General features: G+C 43.2%; 1 protein-coding gene across 3 annotated transcripts in view; it reads left to right on the plus strand.

The window, feature by feature from the left end:
• Window positions 1–25,544, plus strand: part of ATP2C2 (ATPase secretory pathway Ca2+ transporting 2) — an 89,942-nt gene that overhangs the window by 51,332 nt on the left and 13,066 nt on the right. For all 3 annotated transcript variants that reach the window (XM_056525475.1, XM_056525474.1, XM_056525476.1), the window contains exons 9-21: window positions 10,537–10,605; window positions 11,954–12,029; window positions 12,192–12,258; window positions 13,938–14,062; window positions 14,304–14,401; window positions 14,594–14,695; window positions 15,057–15,146; window positions 19,715–19,816; window positions 19,921–20,077; window positions 20,527–20,697; window positions 20,979–21,076; window positions 21,160–21,210; window positions 21,411–21,577. In XM_056525475.1, the coding sequence (XP_056381450.1) occupies window positions 10,537–10,605; window positions 11,954–12,029; window positions 12,192–12,258; window positions 13,938–14,062; window positions 14,304–14,401; window positions 14,594–14,695; window positions 15,057–15,146; window positions 19,715–19,816; window positions 19,921–20,077; window positions 20,527–20,697; window positions 20,979–21,076; window positions 21,160–21,210; window positions 21,411–21,577 (1,373 nt within the window). The remainder of the gene's footprint in view (window positions 1–10,536; window positions 10,606–11,953; window positions 12,030–12,191; window positions 12,259–13,937; window positions 14,063–14,303; window positions 14,402–14,593; window positions 14,696–15,056; window positions 15,147–19,714; window positions 19,817–19,920; window positions 20,078–20,526; window positions 20,698–20,978; window positions 21,077–21,159; window positions 21,211–21,410; window positions 21,578–25,544) is intronic.

Below are 25,544 nucleotides of genomic sequence, written 5' to 3' on the forward strand. Positions count from 1 at the left end.
ATCTGTTCACTATAGAGCAGCCGTGATATCACTGAAAAAGCAGCCTATCCTTTCACTAGAGAACATCAGTGATATTACTGAGAATACAGCCTATCCATTCGCTAGAGAACAGCAATAACATCACTGAGAATACATCCTATCCATTCACTAGGAACAGCAAGAACATCACTGAGAATACATCCTATCCATTCACTAGGAACAGCAGTAACATCACTGAGAATACATCCTATCCATTCACTAGAGAACAGCAGTGACATCACTGAGAATACATCCTATCCATTCACTAGAGAACAGCAGTGACATCACTGAGAATACAGCCTATCCATTCACTAGAGAACAGCAGTGACATCACTGAGAATACATCCTATCCATTTACTAGAGAACAGCAGTGACATCACTGAGAATACATCCTATCCATTTACTAGAGAACAGCAAGAACATCACTGAGAATACATCCTATCCATTCACTAGAGAACAACAGTGACATAATTGAGAATACATCCTATCCATTCACTAGAGAACAGCAGTGACATCACTGAGAATACATCCTATCCATTCACTAGAGAACAGCAGTGACATCACTGAGAATACATCCTATCCATTCACTAGAGAACAGCAGTGACATCACTGAGAATACATCCTATCCATTCACTAGAGAACAGCAGTGACATCACTGAGAATACAGCCTATCCATTCACTAGAGAATGGCTGTGACATCACTGAGAATACATCTTATCCATCCACTAGAGAACAGTAGTGACATCACTGAGAATACATCCCATCCATTCACTAGAGAACAGCAGTGACATCACTGAGAATACAGCCTATCCATTCACTAGAGAACAGCAGTGATATCACTGAGAATATATCCTATCCATTCACAAGAGAACAGCAGTGACATCTCTGAGAATACATCCTATCCATTAACTAGAGAACAGCAGTGACAACACTGAGAATACAGCCTATCCGTTCATTAGAGAACAGCAGTGACATCACTGAGAATACATCCTATCTATTCACTAGAGAACAGCAGGGACATCACTGAGAATACATCCTATCCATTCACTAGAGATCAGCAGTGACATCACTGAGAATACATCCTATCCATTCAACAGCAGTGACACCAGTGATATTACTGAGAATACATCCTATCCATTCACTAGAGAACAGCAGTGACATCACTGAGAATACAGCCTATCCATTCACTAGAGAACAGCAGTGACATTACAGAGAATACATTTCTATACATTCACTAGAGAACAGCAGTGACATCACTGAGAATACATCCTATCCATTCACTAGAGAACAGCAGTGACATCACTGCGAATACATCCTATCCATTCACTAGAGCACAGCAGTGACATCACTGAGAATACATCCTATCCATTCACTAGAGAACAGCAGTGACATCACTGAGAATACATCCTATCCATTCACTAGAGAACAGCAGTGACATCACTGCGAATACATCCTATCCATTCACTAGAGAACAGCAGTGACATTACTGAGAATACATCCTATCCATTCACTAGAGAACAGCAGTGACATCACTGAGAATACATCCTATCCATTCACTAGAGTACAGCAGTGACATTACTGAGAATACAGCCTATCCATTCACTAGAGAACAGCAGTGACATAATTGAGAATACAGCCTATCCATTCACTAGAGAAAAGCAGTGACATCACTGAGAATACATTCTATCCATTCACTAGAGAACAGCAGTGACATCACTGAGAATACATCCTATCCATTCACTAGAGAACAGCAGTGACATCACTGAGAATACATCCTATCCATTCACTAGAGAAAAGCAGTGACATCACTGAGAATACATCCTATCCATTCACTAGAGAACAGCAGTGACATCACTGAGAATACATCCTATCCATTCACTAGAGAACAACAGTGACATCACTGAGAATACATCCTATCCATTCACTAGAGAACAGCAGTGATGTCACTGAGAATACATTTCTATACATTCACTAGAGAACAGCAGTGACATCACTGAGAATACATCCTATCCATTCACTAGAGAACAGCAGTGACATCACTGAAAATACATCCTATCCCTTCACTATATAACAGCAGTGACATCACTGAGAATACATCCTATCCATTCACTAGAAAACAGCAGTGACATCACTGAGAATACATCCTATCCATTCACTAGAGAACAGCAGTGACATCACTGAGAATACAGCCTATCCATTCACTAGAGAACAGCAGTGACATCACTGAGAATACGTCCTATCCATTCACTAGAGAACAGCAGTGACATCACTGAGAATACATCCTATGCATTCACTAGAGAACAGAAGTGACATCACTGAGAATACATGCTATCCATTCACTAGAAAACAGCAGTGACATCACTGAGAATACATCCTATCCATTCACTAGAGAACAGCAGTGACATCACTGAGAATACATCCTATCCATTCACTAGAGAACAGCAGTGACATCACTGAGAATATAGCCTATCCATTCACTACAGAACAGCAGTGACCACTGAGAATACATCCTATCCATTCACTAGAGAACAGCAGTGACATCACTGAGAAATCATCCTATCCATTCACTAGAGAACAGCAGTGACATCACTGAGAATACAACTGTTACGCCTAGCGCTCCGGGCCCCCGCTCCTCCCCAGAGCGCTCACGGCGTCTTTCTCCCTGCAGCTCCCCGGTCAGTCCCGCTGACCGGGAGCGCTGCTCTGTCATGGCCGTTGGGGATGCGATTCGCTCAGCGGGACGCGCCCGCTCGCGAATCGCATCCCAGGTCACTTACCCGTTCCCGTCCCCTGCTGTCATGTGCTGGCGCGCGCGGCTCCGCTCTCTAGGGCGCGCGCGCGCCAGCTCCCTGAGACTTAAAGGGCCAGTGCACCAATGATTGGTGCCTGGCCCAATTAGCTTAATTGGCTCCCACCTGCTCCCTGGCTATATCTGGTCTCCTCCCTTGCACTCCCTTGCCGGATCTTGTTGCCCTTGTGCCTAGTGAAAGCGTTTTGTGTGTTTAAAGCCTGTGTACCAGAACTTCTGCTATCTCCCCTGACTACGAACCTTGCCGCCTGCCCCCGACCTTCTGCTACGTCCGACTTTGCTTCTGCCTACTCCCTTGTACCTCGCCTATCTTCAGCAGTCAGAGAGGGGAGCCGTTGCTAGTGGATACGACCTGGTCACTACCGCCGCAGCAAGACCATCCCGCTTTGCGGCGGGCTCTGGTGAAAACCTGTAGTGGCTTAGAACCGGTCCACTAGCGCGGTCCTCGCCATCCCTCTCTGGCACAGAGGATCCACTACCTGCCAGCCGGCATCGTGACAGTAGATCCGGCCATGGATCCCGCTGAGGTTCCCCTGCCAGTTGTCTCTGACCTCCCTACGCTGGTCGCCCAGCAAGCTCATCAGATCGCCCAACAAGATCACCAGCTGTCGTACTTGACCACCATGACACAGCAACTCCAGTCACAACTACAGCAAGTACAGTCACAGCTACAGCAGCAACAACCATCTCCTCCGCCAGCTCCTGCACCCCTTCCGCAGCGAGTGGCCACTCCTAGCCTCCGCCTGTCCTTGCCGGACAAATTTAATGGGGACTCTAAGTTTTGCCGTGGCTTTCTTTCGCAATGTTCCCTGCACTTGGAGATGATGTCGGACCAGTTTCCTACTGAAAGGTCTAAGGTGGCTTTCGTAGTCAGCCTTCTGTCTGGAAAAGCCCTGTCATGGGCCACACCGCTCTGGGACCGCAATGACCCCGTCACTGCCTCTGTACACTCCTTCTTCTCGGAAATTCGAAGTGTCTTTGAGGAACCTGCCCGAGCCTCTTCTGCTGAGACTGCCCTGCTGAACCTGGTCCAGGGTAATTCCTCCGTTGGCGAGTACGCCATACAATTCCGTACTCTTGCTTCTGAACTATCCTGGAATAATGAGGCTCTCTGCGCGACCTTTAAAAAAGGCCTATCCAGCAACATTAAAGATGTTCTGGCCGCACGAGAGACTCCTGCTAACCTGCATGAACTCATTCATCTAGCCACTCGCATTGACATGCGTTTTTCTGAGAGGCATCAAGAGCTCCGCCAGGAAAAAGACTTAGATCTCTGGGCACCTCTCCCACAGTCTCCACTGCAATCTGCGCCTAGGCCTCCCGCCGAGGAGGCCATGCAAGTGGATCGGTCTCGCCTGACCCTGGAAGAGAGGAATCGCCGTAAGGAAGAGAATCTTTGTCTGTACTGTGCCAGTACTGAACATTTTTTGGTGGATTGCCCAATCCGTCCTCCACGTCTGGGAAACGCACGCTCGCACCCAGCTCTCGTGGGTGTGGCGTCTCTTGATGCTAAGTCGGCTTCTCCACGTCTCACGGTGCCTGTTCGGATTTCTACTTCAGCCAGCTCTCCCCTCTCAGCCGTGGCCTGCCTGGACTCTGGAGCTTCTGGGAATTTTATTCGGGAGTCCTTAGTGAATAAATTCCGCATTCCGGTGACCCGTCTTGTCAAGCCACTCCACATTTCCGCGGTCAACGGAGCCAGGTTGGATTGCACCGTGCGTTACCGCACGGAGCCCCTCCTAATGTGCATCGGACCTCATCACGAGGAAATTGTATTTTTTGTCCTTCCTAATTGCACTTCCGAAATTCTCCTTGGACTACCCTGGCTTCAACACCATTCCCCAACCCTGGATTGGTCCACTGGGGAGATCAAGAGTTGGGGTCCCTCTTGTTCCAAGGACTGCCTTCAACCGGTTCCCAGTACTCCCTGCCGTGACCCTGTGGTTCCTCCTGTATCCGGTCCCCCTAAGGTCATTAAGGACTCTGCCTGCCACAGGAAATGCCTCTCCCCCCCTCCCAGTCCCATCAGGCAAGCCTCTGTGTCCCCTCATGGCCCTCGTCCTGGTGTCACACTGCCCCGTGCCAGGTCTCGCCCTCTGCCCTCTCTCCCCATTCCTACTCCTGCTGTTCTGCCTGCCGTTGAGGAATCCCTCCATCCTTTCCCGGTGTCCTCATCCCAGGGGAGGCAGTTACCGGACAAAGAGAAGGGGAGACCTAAGGGGGGGGGTACTGTTACGCCTAGCGCTCCGGGCCCCCGCTCCTCCCCGGAGCGCTCACGGCGTCTTTCTCCCTGCAGCTCCCCGGTCAGTCCCGCTGACCGGGAGCGCTGCTCTGTCATGGCCGTTGGGGATGCGATTCGCTCAGCGGGACGCGCCCGCTCGCGAATCGCATCCCAGGTCACTTACCCGTTCCCGTCCCCTGCTGTCATGTGCTGGCGCGCGCGGCTCCGCTCTCTAGGGCGCGCGCGCGCCAGCTCCCTGAGACTTAAAGGGCCAGTGCACCAATGATTGGTGCCTGGCCCAATTAGCTTAATTGGCTCCCACCTGCTCCCTGGCTATATCTGGTCTCCTCCCTTGCACTCCCTTGCCGGATCTTGTTGCCCTTGTGCCTAGTGAAAGCGTTTTGTGTGTTTAAAGCCTGTGTACCAGAACTTCTGCTATCTCCCCTGACTACGAACCTTGCCGCCTGCCCCCGACCTTCTGCTACGTCCGACTTTGCTTCTGCCTACTCCCTTGTACCTCGCCTATCTTCAGCAGTCAGAGAGGGGAGCCGTTGCTAGTGGATACGACCTGGTCACTACCGCCGCAGCAAGACCATCCCGCTTTGCGGCGGGCTCTGGTGAAAACCTGTAGTGGCTTAGAACCGGTCCACTAGCGCGGTCCTCGCCATCCCTCTCTGGCACAGAGGATCCACTACCTGCCAGCCGGCATCGTGACAACAGCCTATCCATTCATTAGAGAACAGCAGTGACATCATTGAGAATACAGCCTATCCATTCACTAGAGATCAGCAGTGACATCACTGAGAATACATCCTATCCATTCAACAGCAGTGACACCAGTGATATTACTGAGAATACATCCTATCCATTCACTAGAGAACAACAGTGACATAATTGAGAATACATCCTATCCATTCACTAGAGAACAGCAGTGACATCACTGAGAATACATCCTATCCATTCACTAGAGAACAGCAGTGACATCACTGAGAATACAGCCTATCCATTCACTAGAGAATGGCTGTGACATCACTGAGAATACATCTTATCCATCCACTAGAGAACAGTAGTGACATCACTGAGAATACATCCCATCCATTCACTAGAGAACAGCAGTGACATCACTGAGAATACAGCCTATCCATTCACTAGAGAACAGCAGTGATATCACTGAGAATATATCCTATCCATTCACAAGAGAACAGCAGTGACATCTCTGAGAATACATCCTATCCATTAACTAGAGAACAGCAGTGACAACACTGAGAATACAGCCTATCCGTTCATTAGAGAACAGCAGTGACATCACTGAGAATACATCCTATCTATTCACTAGAGAACAGCAGGGACATCACTGAGAATACATCCTATCCATTCAACAGCAGTGACACCAGTGATATTACTGAGAATACATCCTATCCATTCACTAGAGAACAGCAGTGACATCACTGAGAATACAGCCTATCCATTCACTAGAGAACAGCAGTGACATCACTGAGAATACAGCCTATTCATTCTCTAGAGTACAGCAGTGACATCACTGAGAATACAGCCTATCCATTCACTAGAGAACAGCAGTGACATTACAGAGAATACATTTCTATACATTCACTAGAGAACAGCAGTGACATCACTGAGAATACATCCTATCCATTCACTAGAGAACAGCAGTGACATCACTGCGAATACATCCTATCCATTCACTAGAGCACAGCAGTGACATCACTGAGAATACATCCTATCCATTCACTAGAGAACAGCAGTGACATCACTGAGAATACATCCTATCCATTCACTAGAGAACAGCAGTGACATCACTGCGAATACATCCTATCCATTCACTAGAGAACAGCAGTGACATTACTGAGAATACATCCTATCCATTCACTAGAGAACAGCAGTGACATCACTGAGAATACATCCTATCCATTCACTAGAGTACAGCAGTGACATTACTGAGAATACAGCCTATCCATTCACTAGAGAACAGCAGTGACATAATTGAGAATACAGCCTATCCATTCACTAGAGAAAAGCAGTGACATCACTGAGAATACATTCTATCCATTCACTAGAGAACAGCAGTGACATCACTGAGAATACATCCTATCCATTCACTAGAGAACAGCAGTGACATCACTGAGAATACATCCTATCCATTCACTAGAGAAAAGCAGTGACATCACTGAGAATACATCCTATCCATTCACTAGAGAACAGCAGTGACATCACTGAGAATACATCCTATCCATTCACTAGAGAACAACAGTGACATCACTGAGAATACATCCTATCCATTCACTAGAGAACAGCAGTGATGTCACTGAGAATACATTTCTATACATTCACTAGAGAACAGCAGTGACATCACTGAGAATACATCCTATCCATTCACTAGAGAACAGCAGTGACATCACTGAAAATACATCCTATCCCTTCACTATATAACAGCAGTGACATCACTGAGAATACATCCTATCCATTCACTAGAAAACAGCAGTGACATCACTGAGAATACATCCTATCCATTCACTAGAGAACAGCAGTGACATCACTGAGAATACAGCCTATCCATTCACTAGAGAAAAGCAGTGACATCACTGAGAATACATCCTATCCATTCACTAGAGAACAGCAGTGACATCACTGAGAATACGTCCTATCCATTCACTAGAGAACAGCAGTGACATCACTGAGAATACATCCTATGCATTCACTAGAGAACAGAAGTGACATCACTGAGAATACATGCTATCCATTCACTAGAAAACAGCAGTGACATCACTGAGAATACATCCTATCCATTCACTAGAGAACAGCAGTGACATCACTGAGAATACATCCTATCCATTCACTAGAGAACAGCAGTGACATCACTGAGAATATAGCCTATCCATTCACTACAGAACAGCAGTGACCACTGAGAATACATCCTATCCATTCACTAGAGAACAGCAGTGACATCACTGAGAAATCATCCTATCCATTCACTAGAGAACAGCAGTGACATCACTGAGAATACAGCCTATCCATTCATTAGAGAACAGCAGTGACATCATTGAGAATACAGCCTATCCATTCACTAGAGATCAGCAGTGACATCACTGAGAATACATCCTATCCATTCAACAGCAGTGACACCAGTGATATTACTGAGAATACATCCTATCCATTCACTAGAGAACAGCAGTGACATCACTGAGAATACATTCTATCCATTCACTAGAGAACAGCAGTGACATCACTGAGAATACATCCTATCCATTCACTAGAGAACAGCAGTGACATCACTGAGAATACATCCTATCCATTCACTAGAGAACAGCAGTGACGTCACGGAGAATACACTTCTATACATTCACTATAGAACAGCAGTGACATCACTGAGAATACATCCTATCCATTCACTAGAGAACAGCTGTGACATCACTGAGAATACAGTCTATCCATTCACTAGAGAACAGCAGTGACATCACTGAGAATACATCCTATCCATTCACTAGAGAACAGCAGTGACATCACTGAGAATACATCCTATCCATTCACTAGAGAACAGCAGTGACATCACTGAGAATATAGCCTATCCATTCACTACAGAACAGCAGTGACCACTGAGAATACATCCTATCCATTCACTAGAGAACAGCAGTGACATGACTGAGAATACATCCTATCCATTCACTAGAGAACAGCAGTGACATCATGGAGAATACATCCTATCCATTCACTAGAGAACAGCAGTGACATCACTGAGAATACATCCTATCCATTCACTAGAGAACAGCAGTGACATCACTGAGAATACATTCTATCCATTCACTAGAGAATAGCAGTGACATCACTGAGAATACATCCTATCCATTCACTAGAGAACAGCAGTGACATCACTGAGAATACATCCTATCCATTCACTAGAGAACAGCAGTGACATCACTGAGAATACATCCTATCCATTCACTAGAGAATAGCAGTGACATCACTGAGAATACAGCCTATCCATTCACTAGAGAACAGCAGTGACATCACTGAGAATACATCCTATCCATTCACTAGAGAACAGCAGTGACATCACTGAGAATACATCTTATCCATTCACTAGGGAACAGCAGTGACATCACTGAGAATACATCCTATCCATTCACTAGAGAACAGCAGTGACATCACTGAGAATACATCCTATCCATTCACTAGAGAACAGCAGTGACATCACTGAGAATACAGCCTATCCATTCACTAGAGAACAGCAGTGACATCACTGAGAATACATCCTATCCATTCACTAGAGAACAGCAGTGACATCACTGAGAATACAGCCTATCCATTCACTAGTGAACAGCAGTGACATCACTGAGAATACATCCTATCTATTCACTAGAGATCAGCAGTGACATCACTGAGAATACATCTTATCCATTTACTAGAGAACAGCAGTGACATCACTGAGAATACATCCTATCCATTCACTAGAGAACAGCAGTGACATCACTGAGAATACAGCCTATACATTCACAAGAGAACAGCAGTGACATCACTGAGAATACATCCTATCCATTCACTAGAAAACAGCAGTGACATCACTGAGAATACATCCTATCCATTCACTAGAGAACAGCAGTGACATCACTTAGAATACATCCTATCCATTCACTAGAGAACAGCAGTGACATCACTTAGAATACATCCGATCCAGATATATATAATAAAAATACATGATTCTGAGCGTGCTGTTTTCATATTTTCAGCACTGTTTGTGGATATAAAATGTTTGATGCTTATGTAGGTTTAGATCTCATTTTATCAAAAAGTACAACATTATCACATTTTCTATATAGAGTAAAGGAAACTATAGCTATAACAAAACAAATAGGTACAGGCAGAATATAATAGGGCACATGATAAAAAGGCCATTACAGTACTTTTATGTCAGAGCAGAGGATTGTACAGGAATTACTGTTACTGGGCAAAAAGTCTTTAGTTTAGTGACTTAAGAATTGGTGTTTGACTGCCCAGATGTCTGTAGACCCTGCATAAGAGGACAAATAATTAATGGGTGCCAAGCCAAAGAACGTGACGTTGGTGGGTGCAGAGTCCCAGTCATGCTGTAAGAAGCCTGTTATTGGCATGACCGGACATGGGATGGATTTTTGAGGTGTATCCAGGAGAGATCTTGGTATGACAAGGAGCAAGGTGGATCCCACTTGGGTCAAGGATTCTGGTGAAGACCCAGTGAGGCCCACAATTTAGATTTGATAGAAGCAGGTAGGCCTCTTTAACAGAACATAAGGAGTAGGATCCAATATACTGTTTTATGTTCCTTTAAAGAGAGACTAGGTAGTCCAGGAGATTTAGATTGAACATTTTTGATCTTGCCCATGGGGGAAAATTCGTCAAGTAGCTGGGAAGACATAGATTTTACAAAATGCGTCTGCTCCGCAGTGTGCCAAGCCATGTCCTTCTTCTTCTCACTTCTTGTGTTTTTGTTTCTCAGGGAATTGTCATCTGTGTTGGAGAAAAATCTCAGTTTGGAGAAGTGTTCAAGATGATGCAGGCGGAAGAGGTTTGTGTCCTTCTCAGATCTTCCAGCTTTTGGTCCATAATTGTATTTGTAATTATTATACGGCGGTATTGATGTCACAAGTGATCTCATTTTTAACGCTTCACCTGGGAATTGTTCCTGAGATCTGCAGTCATTTGGTCCACACGAGGCTAGTTGTGATGTTTCTATGGTGACCCCTGACCCTTAAAACCAAACTGGAAATTGTTGATTTCATGGTTATAGATGTTGGCACAGATCCCTGGTAATCCTCATCACATTGCAGTCACAGCCTTATATATTTACAGCTGTCACTTTCTACCTTTACTTTGAAGATCTCCATATAATATTGAGTAATTATGTTAGTGCTGTCTTTTATTTATCTTACAGTTTGTTATACCCCAATGACATCCAGTGTTGCTTTTAAAATTCTGCTGGTTGCCCATGGAACCAGTCAGCAGTTTGTCATCCATGTAGTTGTCCTCTGAGCTCTCAGTATGTACTGCTCTTGGTAATGGAAAACTACCAGAAAGTGATGTAACTCAGGATCAGTAAAGTTCTGCTTTTTATAAACTGTTTTTCACAGATATTTTTCATTTGTCATTTTTTATTTGTCATTTTGGCACTTGGAAATGTCACATAAAACAATGCACAAAAACATTTTGTAGGCGTAGAATAGGCAGTAGCCTTATCTCAACCATACTGTAGCCATAGCAACCCATCAGTGCTCCAGTCCGCACTTCCCTATAATTACTGGAATAGAGCTGTGTGCAGTCATTTCCCTTAGGGCGAAGCCAATGAAGCAGCCAGCTGAATGTGACCTATACCGCACCCCCATGTGGTGACCAGTTTCTGCAGCCATTGGCCACTCTGCGAGGATGTTCTTTTGGCCGCATGTGGCTGGCTACTAGTATGGCTTCACCTTTATGATAAATTCACATGGCACTATCAAAGTGTGCTAATTTATTATCATTACAGTAAAACTGTAAAACATAAAAACTGCAGCAAAATGCGACAGTTTTTCTACAATGTCACCACACTTTCTGAATTTACCCCTAGGGCAAGGTCACACAGGGAACATCTGCAGTGTATTTCATGCTGCGAATGCACCAACGGCAGTCACAGTGGTGGACTTCCCGCTTATTATGCAATAATGTGGTTCATTGCCACATGGCATAAATTTGTGGTAAATAAGCCAACAAGCCATGATTTGGTTGCACTGTGTGAATATACCGTAAGGTCCGTTAGTATCAAACTGCCCCCAGTCACCAGTTCGCAGCAGGGCGTTATGTTTAACTGAGCAGTTGGTTCCAGTGTTTTGTAATTTCCTTGTTTTGTCACTAGTTACCCATCAGTTTCTCTTGTGTTTCAGACTCCTAAGACTCCTTTGCAAAAAAGTATGGACAAGCTGGGGAAGCAACTGTCCCTCTTTTCATTTGGAATAATAGGTAAGCCAAGAAATCTCTAGTATCCAGCGACCCAGTCACTTTCTCCAGGAGTTGGAACCATTTAGGACCACCTGTAAATGAAGAGATGGAGACGGGCTGTCATGAAGTGTGGAGGGGTGCTGCTGCAGTTCATGCTGACCCGTGTCTGTCTTTCCCCCACAGGGCTCATCATGCTGATAGGTTGGCTGCAGGGGAAGCCTCTGCTGAGCATGTTTACCATTGGAGTCAGGTAAGTTCCTCATTTTCCAAATAATCAGGGATGCTTCCACCTCATAGTTACATAGTTGGTAAATGGTCATGAAAAAATACATATGTCCATCAAGTTCAACCATAGGTACGGGGAGAGTGTGTGTGAATGAAATAGGGGTATGGGAATCTTTAGAACTATATTTCTTCTGTAGAGAAAGGTAAGCAAACAATAAACGCTGTTTACTGGGCGAATGAACATTTGTAAGAATGCTTGTTTGAAATAATTGGGCCATGTAACAGTGGCAGCAATCAGCCAATCAAAGAGAAAACACTGGTTGGGTCTTTTGGGTGGTCAATAAAATCATCGTCCTCAGTCGCACATTGCCCCCTGTAATGATAATAATGATAAATTCAAAGGTCTGCACAAATAAGTTGTTGAGCTGTTAATCCCATCCTCTATATCAGCATTTCCCAACCTTGGGTATCCATATCGCCAAGGGTTCGCAGCAGTCCTCCTCAGGGTACACGTACAAATTCTGTAAAAAATCACTGAGAGGAAGAGATCTTCACACACAAAACAGCAGTGACTGCTCGACCAGGATGTGCTCTGTATCTGCTACATGTTGGAGGTGTAGGACCTGTGATGTCACAGTCATGTGACCAGTACATGTGGGGGCGGAGCCCATAAGGAGAATGTGGCTGAAGGACCTGTGATGATGCTAGAGCAGAGCAGCCAAGAGAGAAGAGAGCGTAGGAGGGAGCCCAGTGTTACATCATCCTGTATTATACTCCAGAGCTGCAATCACTACTCAGCTGGTGTGGAGTCACTGTGTATATAGATATGTACACAGTGACCCTACCAGCAGAATAGTAAATGCAGCTCTGGAGTATACCAGATGTTACTACTTAGTGACATCCTATATGAAATATTGGATGCAACTCTGGATCTGGATCAACATCTGGTATACTCCAGAGCTGTACTCACTATTCTGCTGGAGGGGGACACTGTGTACATTCATTATTTTACTTATCCTGTACTGATCCTAAATTATATCCGGTATTCTACTCCAGAGCTGCACTCACCATTCTGCTGGTACATAGGTGAGGAGAGGATCAGGGGGCCTGGGGCCATAGAAAGAAGAGTAGGGGGCCTGGGAAGATAGAAGAGGATCAGGGGGCCCGAGGAAAGCAAAAACAACTACGGTATATTAATTACAAACATGTTGCTAATGTGGGGGTACAATTAGGCTACCAAGGCTACTCAAGCAAAATAGGTTTGGGAACCATTGCTCTATATCATTAATAAATAGGTTAAATGAAAGCAATCCCAGTACTTTTTGAAGATTGGCCCCACATCTGCCCTGCACTAGTCCCTTGGCACAGGGAATCCCTAAATATTGTAAACAATGGTACAGAAAATACTGAATGGAGCCCTCTAGCAACTCATTGGTGTAAACCATCTGCTCCTGGAGCCATGCTTGCATTTGTTATGGAAAGGGGTTGTCCCAACACAGTATAAGAGAAAGTGGAGAATGGTATAGTGCAGTGCCAGCACACTCTGTGGAAGTTGACTGCCATGGAGCAATGGTATTTTATATCTTTTACTGTGCTGGATCAACACATTTAACTTAGCTTGAACCATATTTACATTCAGCCAGTTCAGTATATTACAAGATGCATTATGTCCTGAACACTTGTCTCTTTTTTTTTCTTCTTTAGTTTGGCAGTTGCTGCTATTCCAGAAGGTCTTCCCATTGTGGTTACTGTGACACTGGCCCTTGGGGTAATGAGAATGGCCAAAAAGAGGGTGATTGTAAAGAAGCTGCCCATTGTAGAGACGCTGGGTGAGTGTAAGGGTCATGGGATCTGAGCTGAATCTATCAAAATCTGTCAAGAAGATTAAAGTGAAGGACTCACTTCAAAAATGTGGTGTGTGCAAGTGATTTGTCCAAATTTCTATAATGACTATAATTTCCTATCATAAGGCAGTGCCTTACAAATGTGATGTGACTGCCACAAGGGTCCCCACCTGTCATGTGTATCTCCATATTGCTGCACATAAACTTTCATTCTCTCTGGTAATAGGTTGCTGCAATGTCATCTGCTCCGACAAGACTGGCACTCTGACTGCCAATGAGATGACGGCCACCAAGTTAGTTACATCAGATGGGCTGCATGCAGAGGTAAATGAGGCTCCTTATTTTTGTGTCTGTTCATAATTCTTACTCTATAGAGCTACCATTATTATACAGTATAAGGAAGCCTCAGTTGTGGCTGCTGGCCTCTTATTGATGCCCCTCTGGTGCTAATTCCATTTAATGTACAGTAATAATTGATACTGTTCTCTTGATTTAATGTCCATTCCATTTTCTCAGGTAACCGGTGTTGGCTATGATGGAAAAGGATCTGTTCACTTGCTTCCATCAAATGATGAAGTTCGAGAATTTTCCAACGTGTCTATCGGGAAACTGGTGGAGGTGAGAGCCATTGGAGTTTACAATTCACCTAAATCTGAGGCTTTGCAAGCATGTAAAGGGAGTCACATCTGTAGAATGCCAACAGCAGCACTGATTGTTTTAGTCATTAAAGATTTTAAAGGGGGTATTCCCATCTGGTATTAGGCTAGGATATGCCATCACTTTATAATTAGCGGGTCCAACACCAGGGATTCCCACAGATTTTGAAAATGTAGTTGACATAGAGCTGGTGTTGTGCTGCATCTTCACTGTTTTGTCATGCTGGAGCCTTGCTTGTCTCATTGCCCGATATTACCAGCAGCAGAGGATTGATGCCAGAGGTTCGTGGTGTATTCATATGTGCATTTTCTTCTCTGGTCAGGCTGGCTGTGTGGCCAACAATGCCATCATCTATGGAGACAAGCTCATGGGTCAACCGACAGAAGGTGCCCTACTAGTCCTGGCAAGAAAGGTAAGATGATCTATGTGCGGTTAATAGTTAGCGGCTGTCTCTCGGGTCAAGCTAGAAAAAATTCTGTAAAAGTTACACACTTACTATTCTCCTGAAAATGCTGGGAGATTTCAGCTCTAACGCTGTAGACTAGTGTGTGCAGCTGAGGGGTATTTGCAGTGACTCCAGTGTTTATTGAAATCAGGTATATAGGTGACCTTTATAATGGGGGTCAGAAGTAACTGGGGCTTTAGATTCTACTACCATTTGTAGACCAATATAAAACATATTGGTGGTAATCTCAAGCCTCGTTTTTAGGCTTTTCTGCCCAGGACATGTCATTGTGGGTAGCTTTGTGCACAGACAACGCTGTCTTATCATTTAGGATCTTTACACCTGCCTTTCAGGTGAGAAAACCACAAAGAAGATTTGTGTCCTGTTTGTGGCAACCAGAACAAACCTGTTTTATTGCCCAACGAGTCATTGGGCATTGTGTTCTGGGTTATTTTCAGTTTTATCTTTGGTAACCTTTTAAAAAGTTATGAGCATAAAGAAGATAAAAATAGAGTGTAGGTGTAATAGATAAAGTGCTCTGCACAGCTTCCGCAGTAATCCTATCAACAGGTATATGACGCCCAAGGGCACTAGAGTCTGTGTGAAGTTCAATGAGGTAGGTGCTCAATCAAGAAATTAGTGCAAAACATACATGTAGAGAATGATGATGGCACTCACCATAAAATAAAGAAACGGTTATGCTTTATTTGTGATGCCAGCAGACTACAGCATGGGGAAGAGGACCGCCGTGAGTGTCACACTCACGGCGTTCCTCTTCCCCATGCTGTAGTCTGCCGGTATTACGAATAAAGCATAACCGTTTCTTCATTTTATGGTGAGTGCCATCATCATTCTCTACATGTATAAAATAGAGTATCTCTACATAAACTAAAGCTACCTTCACTCTTCACCACAAGCAGGTTCTGTAGTACCTGCTGTCCAAATTCACCTGCACAAGGAAAGTCTGTTGTTTTCTTGTATAAGCCATTTTAGACTGGGACGATGTTGACTGTAGAACAAGTGAACAGGGCCGGACAGGGGATGAAAACCAGCACTGGAAATAATTGCAGACCAGCCCCTCAGCATTGCGTCAGCCGTCGGTAGCCATGCCTAGATTTATCACTTTACAGTACACTAATATTTTTTTTTTTATATTTATTTCCTTGATATATATATATCGAAGGAATAAATTGCTACTGTATTTCACTATACTGGAGCCATTTATATATGTGTCAATGTTCCATGCTTTATAATACTGTATACATCTATATAATTTATACATTTACCAAGTAACAATAGTATAGGAGGAAAGGAAACATTACATCACACTGTAACTGACCAAGTCCTCTATACTTAGACCAATATTATCAATAATGGCGCTATAAAAAGGAGGAATATTATCACCATGCATACTACCATCACACTGTTACTGGCAAAATCCTGTATACTGAGGCCAATATTACCAATAATACCAGTATACAAGGAGGAATATTATCACCATGCATACTACCATCACACTGTTACTGGCAAAATCCTGTATACTGAGGCCAATATTACCAATAATACCAGTATAAAAGGAGGACTATTATCACCATACATATTACCATAATACTGTTACTGACCAAATCCTGTATACTGACCAATATTACCAATAATAATACCAGTATACAAGGAGGAATATTATCACCATACATATTACCATCATACTGTTACTTACCAATTCCTATATACTGAGACCAATATTACTAATAATACCTGTATACAAGGAGGAATATTATTACCATATATATTTACCATCATACTGTTACTGACCAAATCCTGTATACTGACCAATATTACCAATAATAATACCAGTATACAAGGAGGAAATATTACCCCCAGTGACAATATAGTGGTAGATATAAGCTCTATACAGGCACATATGCTCTACAGACCAAGTGGTTACATACAGGTACATCAGGTGATGTCTTCTCTAACTGGAGTCGTTTACATTCCTATTTCTTTTCAATCCAGCCCAGAACATCATGACGTTTTCTTCCAGCCACAAAACCTGCCAGACAAAAATTTTAGACTGCACACTTTTCCAGCACTTATAGTGCTCTATACAGTAATAATAACCTTCTTAGTGTCCTACTCAGTAGAGTGGGTAGATATAAGGGTTGGGGTTAGTAGATAGGTTCCCCCCTCCCCGCATTAAGCAGATAGTTTGCTCCAGTAGGATGACAGGTCCCTTCATATGGTTTCCCCCATTATGGATTTGCTCCATATAGGTAGGTCCCTTTGTTGATAGCTTCCCCTTGTAGGCAGTCTCTTATAAGTAGGGTTTACTCCCTGTAGGTAAGTCCCATTGTAGATAGTAGCCCCCAAATATAGGTAGTAGTAGTAGTAGCAGAAGCCCCCTTTAGGTAGTAACAGCAGTAGTCCCCTTAAGGTAGTAGTAATAGCAGAAGCCCCCTTTATGTAGTAACAGCAGCAGTCCCATGAAGGTAGTAGTGATAGTAGAAGCCCCCTTTATGTAGTAACAGCAGAAGTCCCATAAAGGTAGTAGTGATAGCAAAATCACCCTTTATGTAGTAACAGCAGCAGTCCCATAAAGGTAGTAGTGATTGCAGGAGCCCCCTTTATGTAGTAACAGTAGCAGTCCCATAAAGGTAGTAGTGATTGCAGGAGCTCCCTTTATGTAGTAACAGTAGTAGTAACAGTAGTAACAACAGCAGTCCCCTTTTGGTAGTAGTGATAGCAGCCCCTTAGGCAGGCAGTCAGACAGGCAGGCAATCCTCCCTTAGCCCATCTCCTCCCCTTTCCGCTCTATTAGCTTAGTAGCTTTCATGTAAAATTAAAATGACAAAAGAAAACTCACCTTCCTACCGCGCCCACGCAGAGCCGTTCTGTTTCCAGTCTGCATCCAGGCTGCACAGGACCTCTATGTCATGGCACTGGCGGCGCAATGATATGAGGTCATCGGATCGTCGTCAACGTGACAGACGTTACATGCAGCCTCCGAATGTGCAGTACTTTGGGTGAGTGGGTAAGTTCCATTGTAGATAGTAGCCTGACTGCATATAGTTGCAGCCCCCAAATTTAGGTAGTAGTAGTAGCAGAAGCCCCCTTTAGGTAGTAACAGCAGTAGTCCCCTTAAGGTAGTAGTAATAGCAGAAGCCCCCTTTATGTAGTAACAGCAGCAGTCCCATAAAGGTAGTATGATAGCAAAATCCCCCTTTATGTAGTAACAGCAGCAGTCCCATAAAGGTAGTAGGGATAGCAGGAGCCCCCTTTATGTAGTAACAGCAGCAGTCCCATAAAGGTAGTAGTGATAGCAGGAGCCCCCCTTTATGTAGTAACAGTAGCAGTCCCATAAAGGTAGTAGGGATAGCAGGAGCCCCCTTTATGTAGTAACAGCAGCAGTCCCATAAAGGTAGTAGTGATAGCAGGAGCCCCCTTTATGTAGTAACAGCAGCAGTCCCATAAAGGTAGTAGTGATAGCAGCTTAGGCAGGCAGTCAGACAGGCAGGCAATCCTCCCCTAGCCCATCTCCTCCCCTTTCCGCTCTATTAGCTTAGTAGCTTTCATGTAAAATTAAAATGACAAAAGAAAACTCACCTTCCTACCGCGCCCACGCAGAGCCGTTCTGTTTCCAGCCTGCATCCAGGCTGCATAGGACCTCTATGTCATGGCACTGGCGGCGCAATGATATGAGGTCATCGGGTCATCGTCAACGTGACAGACGTTACATGCAGCCTCCGGATGTGCAGTACTTTGGGTGAGTGGCGGGGCTGGGAGCCTACAGCTCTTAGCTCCGCCACTCTGTGGCCGCTTCACACAAGGTCCTGACTTAGTGTCAGCACCTTGTGTGAGTGAGCGGCCACCGGGTAGTTATATGGGTTGGGGTAATATTTCCCGGTATCCCGATAGGCTAGTCCGGCCCTGCAAGTGATTACAATCTCTTTATCAGCCATTATTGATGGAATAGGCTTAAACTGTAGGACTGGGAAATATGATCTATCGCTACTTATATCAGCCCTTTTAGACTGGAGAGAGGATGACTGTAGTGATCATCAATGGGATGAGCGTCATGAAGTATAGAACCTCCCTGCCTGCATGATCACTACTCTATTGCATATCTTCAGCTATAAGAACCTCAAGAGACATTTCCATCTATATGTAACTGATATAAGCCGCTTCTCTTAGTCTGGTTCATGAATCCAATGTGGAGTGACATCTTAATTTATAAAAGAAATGAAAGGATGTAACTGTGTATAAAAATACTGCATTTAGTGCTCTTCAGGGTGTGGGGAAAGGTGGGTGACAACTTCTATGAGCAGTTTATTGGATGTATGTCCCCAGTAGACCAAAAAAACTTGGCAATAATTTAACAATATCTCCAGGGGGAGATTTCTACGCAGTTATGTGATTTTAGAGGCTTTCATTGCCATGCACAAAGTAATCTTCAGACAAGCTTTTTGTGAGTTGTTTACATCTGCATGTCTATTATTGCTGCTTTGCTGTTAGGTTTACTTTTCTCTGCTGACTTCCAGATGGGTCTCGGAGATGCCAATAAAAATTACATTCGGAAGAAGGAAATCCCATTCAGTTCAGAGCAGCGTTGGATGGCTGTGAAATGCGTGGACATGCTGGAGGTAAATTGCAGCAGCTCTGCCCCTGACAAAACAGATTGGTGTGTACCAGTCCAGAGACTTGTTCTTTAAGAGTTTCTGATTTTTTTTTCTTTTTTTTCTTAAAGAATCAGGAAGAAGCATATTTCATGAAAGGAGCATACGAGGAGGTGATCCAGTACTGCACCAGCTATAACAATGGAGGGATGTCCATGCCACTGACACCGCAGCAGAAATCCCTGTATCTGCAGGAGGAGAAGAACATGGGGAGCCAAGGCTTGCGAGGTACAAGCCTCCAAACACCTCATGTTTCCTTGGGTTCTGTACAATGCAGTCTTCATATATCTGTCTTCTTTCTTTCTTCTATAAAGTTTATAATTCAACTGCAGACTGATTCATTTAACAAGTACTTGCACATTATGATGAACTAGGAGGACAAGAGAGAGATTTTTGCTTCGGATAGGTTTCGCTTACAGAGCATTGTCTATTCTGAGCTGTGAGAAGTTATAGGTCCGGATGGGTTTCCAACCTCTGTATGTAACTGAATGTTTCTATTTACTGACAGCAAGCAAAGTTCTTGAGAAAAGTGAGGAAGTGAGATAAAAACTGTTAGAAAGTTGTAGAACGTGCCATAATGCAAGCACTGGATAATACCTGTGACTTCTTCTTAGATTAACTGAATATTTATGGTGAAATAATGATATAAAATGATGTCTTCTGCTTTCTCTATTTAGTCTTAGCTTTGGCCTTTGGTGCTGAGCTGGGAAAACTCACATTCCTTGGACTGATCGGGATAATAGACCCACCTCGTAGTGGGGTAAGTGAAGCTGTGCAGATTTTGCTTGATTCCGGGGTGGCTGTGAAGATGATCACTGGGGACGCGCTGGAGACTGCCCAGGCCATTGGTAAGCTGAGATCCTGTATAACTATATATTTACTGCTCCCAGCATTACCCAGGATAACCATCCGTATAACAGTAATCCTATAAATATTCTCTACTTTTACTGTCCAAAGCACCAGTGAAATAACTGCAGCTCTCGGTGAAGAAGGCAATAGATGTACACAAGATGTATGCAGTTCCTCTGTTTTATATAGAGATTTGGACATAAAATGGTGTAGTCACAGAATGCTCTATGTAGACTGCTCCTGTAGATGTGCCCTCTCACGCAGGCCCTTTATTCCACAGGAAGAAACATTGGCCTGTCTAATGGACACCTGAAAGTCATCTCTGGAGAGGAGCTGGACTGTCTGGATGAATCGGCCCTCCCATCTGTGGTCACTAAGGTCTCTGATTCAATTTTTATTCGAAATAAACCTTATTTAGGTTTTGGAATTTTCAATCTGACGGTTGTTTGTGAATTTTCCAGGTATCTGTGTTCTACAGAACCAGCCCCAAGCACAAGCTGAAAATCATCAAGGTAATGCATCACACCAAGCACCTCCTTCAGTAAGCCTAACCTTCCATGGTATAACATGAGATGGTAAAAGCAGCAGGGGCTATGAGGGTCACATCTGTAGAAGAAGGCTGTCCGTTTTGTTCTCCCCTATTCTGCAATAAAGGAAAAATAGATGTCCTGTGTAATGATACTTGTTCTTCCCTCCTGGTGCATATCTCCAGGCTCTACAGAGCACAGGGGCCATTGTGGCCATGACAGGCGATGGTGTAAATGACGCAGTTGCTCTCAAGTCAGCCGACATTGGTGTGGCAATGGGAAAAACGGGTACAGACGTCAGTAAGGAGGCAGCGGACATGATCCTGGTGGACGATGACTTTTCTGCTATCATGTAAGTAAATGTGGTGTGGCCACTGATAAAGAGATCTGACCAAGGTCATGCCAATATTCAGATACTGCATTATCCAAATATTGTATACACAGTATACACTGCAGCTGAAAGTGAATGATAATTACACATTGACACCCCCACAGATTATAAACTATCATCACAATACCAGAGAACCAAGCCAAATTCTGTAAATGTCTCTGCACATGAGCCTCAATCATCATATTCTACAACTTTCTAGTAGACTGTAGGCGTCATTTATTTAGCCACCCAAATATTGCAAATCTTTGCACATAAATAGCTTTTTTTTTTTTTTTGCAAAATCACTGTTAATGCAGAAGAATAACATTTGGGGCATGTATGACAAGGGCACAAAAATTAACATGCCCTCCTCACATTTTTAAGATTTCTGCTTGCTGTTTTTTTGCTTTTAGTCAGTGGCTTAAAGTGTAGTTGAACTTGACAAAACACATCAGATACTACAGTGGGGGCAAAAAAGTATTTAGTCAGCCACCAATTGAGCAAGTTCTTCCACTTAAAAAGAGAAGAGGCGAGAAGAGAAAATGAGAGAGGCCTGTAATTTTCATCATAGGCATATCTCAACTATGAGAGACAGAATTAGAAAAAAAAAACATGAAATCACATTGTCTGATTTTAAAGAATGTATTTGCTAATTATGGTGGAAAATAAGTATTTGGTCAAAAACAAAAGTTCATCTCAATACTTTGTTGGCAATGACAGAGGTGAAATGCTTTCTGTTAGTCTTCACAAGGTTTTCACACACTGTTGCTGGTATTTTGGCTCATTTCTCCATGCAGATCTCCTCTAGAGCAGTGATGTTTTGGGGCTGTCGCTGGGCAACACTGAATTTCAACTCCCTCCAAAGGTTTTCTATGGGGTTGAGATCTGGAGACTGGCTAGGCCACTCCAGGACATTGAAATGCTTCTTATAAAGCCACTCCTTCATTTTACCAAGGAATTTACCAATTAATTCATTAGAAATCCTACAATGTGATTTCCTGTATTCTTTCCCCTCATTCTGTCTCTTATAGTTTAAGTACACCTATGACTAAATACTTTTTTTCCCCACTGTACCTCGTGTCCTAATAGATTGATCCTGTGTATCAGTCTGGAGTGTTTACTTCAGGCAGAACTGAAACCTAGAGAGAATTATCAAACCTTGATATAAATCTTTCTACAACACCACTTTCTACAAAAGCACAGCTACACCATGTGCAAAGAAGCAATTTTTTTGTGCAAAAACGGCATAGCACAAAAATGTTTACATTACCTAAAACAGTTTTGCCACCGATAACTTACCCCCCCCCCCCCCAAGCCTATTAGAAGGTTGCAGAATTTCGCAGCATATAATGGTTTAGCTTGCAATGGCCAGTTAAGCAGGTCTTACAGAGAAATGTCAGTGGGATCATGTGGGTAGCCATCATGTAATGTGTGTTCAGTGTCATCCAGTTCGTTCCCCTTGAAGTGTTTGCTCTGAGTTAGTAGCTGACACATGTAACATTTCTGTACCATTAAGCAGCATTAAGGTGCGGCAGCGGATGTGTATAGCTGGGTAATTGAGCGCAGCACCAGCTATAATGCTACCCCCACATTTTACATTGCCGGTCTCCTCACATCCTGCTCTGTCATTAGCTCCATGTCAGGAGGATTTTATATCTGCAAAAGAGATGAGAGGATCCCGCTGTCTCCTGGCAAACAGTGCATTAGTCACATGTTATGTCTCGTCGATCTACTCTTTCATGCCCCCCCCCCCCCCTTTTTTTATTTTGTCTTTGGTGATTTTGTTTCTTGTAGTTTATAATCTTCAGCAAATTTAAATAAATAGAAGTGCAGAGTAAAGCATGGGAGAAGGACAGATGAAAAGTGTAAACTTCTGAGACTGGGGATTTCAGACTTTTATACAGGTAGACCCATGCCCGATATAAGCTTAATGAACCTTTTCCATGGCTCAATTATTCTGTAGCCAGAGCTGCGTATATGATATCTAGGTCGTTCGTGTGGCTGTTCACTTACATCAGTGTCAGCCACACACACACAGGGAGATTTGTGACTCATCGACAATTTTTAGACAGCTATAGGGGGAACTACAGGTTCCAGCATGCACTACAAAGAGTTTTTAAGTGGTTGATGTACATTAGGGTGTTTCATTTTGTAAGGCAAAAAATAAAATGTCAAATTTTTGCACACTTTGCTTAAAAGATATACATGCCAAATTTCAAGAAGATTGGATAATATTTAGAGGTTGCACACTTTGATCAATTTTGTCAAATTAATCAAAAAAAAAAATATGATTTTTCAATGTTAATTACTTTTATTGGGAAAACTAGAAATCACAAACTTAAAATATTAAAACTAGACACTAAGATTAATAGGTAGTACGATAGGCAAAACATGTTATATTAATCAACTTTGAACGATGCAATCCCTTCTTTTGTTCGCTTGGCGATGACTTTGATGTGTTGCTCGACTACCCTCAACAAGAATAGTTTTTGTTGTTCGTCCATGACCGATTCGTTAAACTTTTTTTTATCAGAGCAATTCCTCTTTCTGCGATATCAATGACCACCTTAAAGGGGTATTCCAGGCCAAAACTTTTTTTTTATATATCAACTGGCTCCGGAAAGTTAAACAGATTGGTAAATTACTTCTATTAAAAATTCTTAATCCTTCCAATAGTTATTAGCTTCTGAAGTTGAGTTGCTGTTTTCTGTCTAACTGCTTTCTGATGACTCACGTCCCGGGAGCTGTCCAGCGCCTATGGGGATATTCTCCCATCATGCAAGGGATATTCTCCCATCATGCACAGCTCCCGGGACGTGACATCATCATTGAGCAGTTAGACAGAAAACCTCAGAAGCTAATAACTATTGGAAGGATTAAGATTTTTTAATAGAAGTAATTTACAAATCTGTTTAACGTTCCAGAGCCAGTTGATAAATAAAAAAAAGTTTTTGCCTGCAATACCCCTTTAAGAGCGTTCACTTAGTTTTATTAGTAATGAAATGGTATTAACACCAAAAGTTGTTTCCAACACAAAGTGAGGAAAAATAGTGGTTGCTGATTATTATTGAGATTATTCACCCAAAAACTTCTACAGCAACACAAAAATCCTGAAAAAATATACATACTTTATTGACAACATATTGTAAAAACATTAAAACAACGATAAGGAATAGGCACAATGCACGGGGCTGGATAGATAGCATGTGGTGCAGGTAGAATGAAAAGAGTAAATCAGCAGCATCTACAAAATGGATAGTATTACATAAAAGAAGAACCTGGAATGCAGGTATACAGAAAATAACACAACACATGAAGAGATGCAGCATAAGGATTAACATTACCAATGCAGAGCCATGGACCACGAGCACTCACCCCAACGTATGTTTCGCGCTCTGCGCTTCGTCATTGTACGTTTTGCGATCTGCGCTTTGACAGAGCGCGAAATGTACGTTGGGGTGAGTGCTCGTGGTCCATGGCTCTGCATTGGTAATGTTAATCCTTATGCTGCATCTCTTCATGTGTTGTGTTATTTTCTGTATACCTGCATTCCAGGTTCTTCTTTTATGTAATACTATCCATTTTGTAGATGCTGCTGATTTACTCTTTACATTCTACCTGCACCACATGCTATCTATCCAGCCCCGTGCATTGTGCCCATTCCTTATCGTTGTTTTAATGTTTTTACAATATGTTGTCAATAAAATTTGTATATTTTTTCATGATTTTTGTGTTGCTGTAGTAATGAAATGGCTCAGGTCTTTTCCTTCAAAAACTAGGTTTTACCCTCTTTCTTTGCAGGTTTGGTTTCTAAAATTTTAGTCATATTTTCCGTATCAGTCTAATTTCCTTATCAGAGTAATACGTTCGTCCAAAAAAGCCAATATTACATTTGTTTCTGACAGATACCAAAGGTATCTCTTAGCAACTGTGAGAGTACTTTTTTTGA

The sequence above is a fragment of the Hyla sarda genome, chromosome 6 (assembly GCF_029499605.1).
Source record: "Hyla sarda isolate aHylSar1 chromosome 6, aHylSar1.hap1, whole genome shotgun sequence".
Taxonomy (NCBI): domain Eukaryota; kingdom Metazoa; phylum Chordata; class Amphibia; order Anura; family Hylidae; genus Hyla; species Hyla sarda.